General features: G+C 37.6%; 1 protein-coding gene across 1 annotated transcript in view; it reads right to left on the minus strand.

The window, feature by feature from the left end:
* The window catches only part of LOC144968098 (uncharacterized), a 12547-nt gene that overhangs the window by 5004 nt on the left and 5043 nt on the right, over positions 1–2500 (minus strand). The window contains exon 2 of the mRNA XM_078906094.1: positions 1598–1730. Coding sequence (XP_078762220.1) covers positions 1598–1671 — 74 coding nt within the window. The 5' untranslated portion in view covers positions 1672–1730. The remainder of the gene's footprint in view (positions 1–1597; positions 1731–2500) is intronic.

A 2500-nucleotide genomic window follows, 5' to 3' on the forward strand; every position in this document is an offset into this window, starting at 1 on the left:
AATGACATTAGTAACTACCGTCCCGTCTCATATCTGCCATTTCTTTCTAAAATCCTTGAAAAAGTTGTACTCAGACGTCTTTCACAACATCTCCATGAAAACAATCTATGGGAAAAATTTCAGTCAGCTTATCGTTCTTACCACAGCACAGAAACTGCTCTGTGCTGTGTTGCGAGTGATTTGCTTGATGTTTTAGATAAAGGTTCTGTTTCTCTTCTGACATTGTTAGACCTTTCGGCGGCGTTTGATACTATTGATCACGGTATTCTCATTAAACGACTAAATATAACTTTTGGCTTGTCTGGGACTGTCTTGCAGTGGTTTGAATCTTATTTAGATGGCAGAAAGCAACAGGTTATGATTTTAGATAAACTTTCTCGTCAACATACATTGTCTTTTGGTGTTCCTCAAGGCTCTGTTTTGGGTCCAATTCTTTTTGTTTTGTATACTTCTCCATTATCTAATGTCATCACAGGTCATGGGCTGCGCTATCATCTCTATGCAGATGATACGCAACTTTATGCTACTGATAAAACTAAAAATCTCGAAAATATTGTGAAACGTGTGGAAGAATGTGTGACGGATGTGAAAGAGTGGATGGATGCCAACAAGTTGAAAATGAATGAGTCAAAAACAGAAGTGATGATTGTGGGAAATAGAGGGCAGTTGAAGGTGAATGATGGTCTTGAGGTGTTGACTGGGGGTGAAAAGATCAAAGTTTCAAAGACTGTGAAAAATTTGGGTGTCTATTTTGATTCAGAAATGATAATGTCAGCTTACATTTCTGCGCTCTGTAAATCTTTATACTTTCAATTGAAGAAAATCAGTTCGATCCGTCAGTATATTGCAATTGGAACATGTAAAACATTGGTTGTTTCCCTCATTTTTTCGAAACTAGTTTATTGTAACTCCCTGCTTGACAACTTGCCTCAGGCTTCTATTAAACAATTACAACTACTGCAAAACAGTGCAGCAAGATTAGTTTTTGGCAAAAAAAAATTTGATCATGCAACCCCTTTGTTGGCCTCTCTCCACTGGTTGCCCATTGAAAAGCGCACATATTACAAAGCAGCGTGTCTTGTTTATAAGTGTTTGACTGGTATAGCACCGGCATATCTCACAGATCACGTGGTCATGTGTAAATTTGAATATTACACTTTAAGATCATGTAATGACCAAACGAAAATTTCGGAAAAAAGATCAAGAACAAAATTTGGTGATAGATCGTTTGCTTGATTCGGCCCCAAGATTTGGAATGAACTACCACGTGGTCTGAGGGAGTGCAAGTCTTTACCTACCTTTAAAAAGAATCTCAAGACACGTTTTTACTGTATTTGTTTTTATTGACTCTACGAATCCTTGATTTGGCTATGAATTATTATTATTTTTTTTTTTTTTCACTTAAAATTGATATTTATATTGTAAAGTGCCCAGAGCTTGTGTTTTACACGAGAATGAGCGCTATATAAATGTGTATTATTATTATTATCATTATTATCATCATCATCATCATCATCATTAGAAGAAGAAGAAGAAGAAGAAGAAGAAGAAGAAGAAGAAGAAGAAGAAGAAGAAGAAGAAGAAGAAGAAGAATTACCTTGAATATTGTCTGCTCGCGCCTCCTCCACCTCCTCCACCCCCTCCTGACCTTCGACCTCCTCCTCTGGGCATATCAACCGTCGCCTTCTAAAGTTGACAATTGCTACGTAGTGGGCGTGTTATAAACGTGCCTGATATAAAAAAAAAAAAAAACGGAGTAAGTGAAACAAATCACCACAATGGCTGTCTATAAACAACAACAAAAAAGCATTTCATTCACTCTCTCAGACGTTTAACTCACTCAACCCTAACACCGACTATATCCGTAGTATAACCGGGGTTACTTTTACCCCATGCCTATTTATTCGTCGCCATCGTTATGCTATAGCCTGACACCGAAATCCAAAAGGACTGACAGTTTGGCATCATTACTTGGTTATTGCACCGGCTAGTGAGTTGTCGTTAGTAGAGCTCACGGAAACAAGTTTTTTGAACTATTCAATACAACTGTTTTCTTTTGCCTAAAAAAATCGACTTGGGTAAACATCTCTCGTTCGTAATGTTTATACTGTGTAATACAATTGAAATTTGACACGGATTTTCGCAGCTTTCTCTATAGTCAGATGTTATTTCACCTCATTAAATTTTCTCAGACTATAGATAGTATGCAGATGACGTCACTCAGGCCTTTATTATTGTTTTTGCCATCCGCGTTTGTGAGTTGTTCTCACTACACTGTATTAACCAGACTATAAAAGTTCATGGTTACACAGAGTTTGTGTGTTGGTCCGTTATACTTCCGGATGGCAATGTTGTGAACTCCTCGGCCAAGCGCATTCTATCTATAGATAGTATGCAGATGACGTCACTCAGGCCTTTGTTATTGTTTTTGCCATCCGCGTTTGTGAGTTGTTCTCACTAAACTGTATTAACCAGACTGTAAAAGTTCATGGTTACACAG

The sequence above is a fragment of the Berghia stephanieae genome, chromosome 3 (assembly GCF_034508935.2).
Source record: "Berghia stephanieae isolate SIO BIC M18660-M18661 chromosome 3, UCSD_Bste_1.3, whole genome shotgun sequence".
Taxonomy (NCBI): Eukaryota; Metazoa; Mollusca; class Gastropoda; order Nudibranchia; family Aeolidiidae; genus Berghia; species Berghia stephanieae.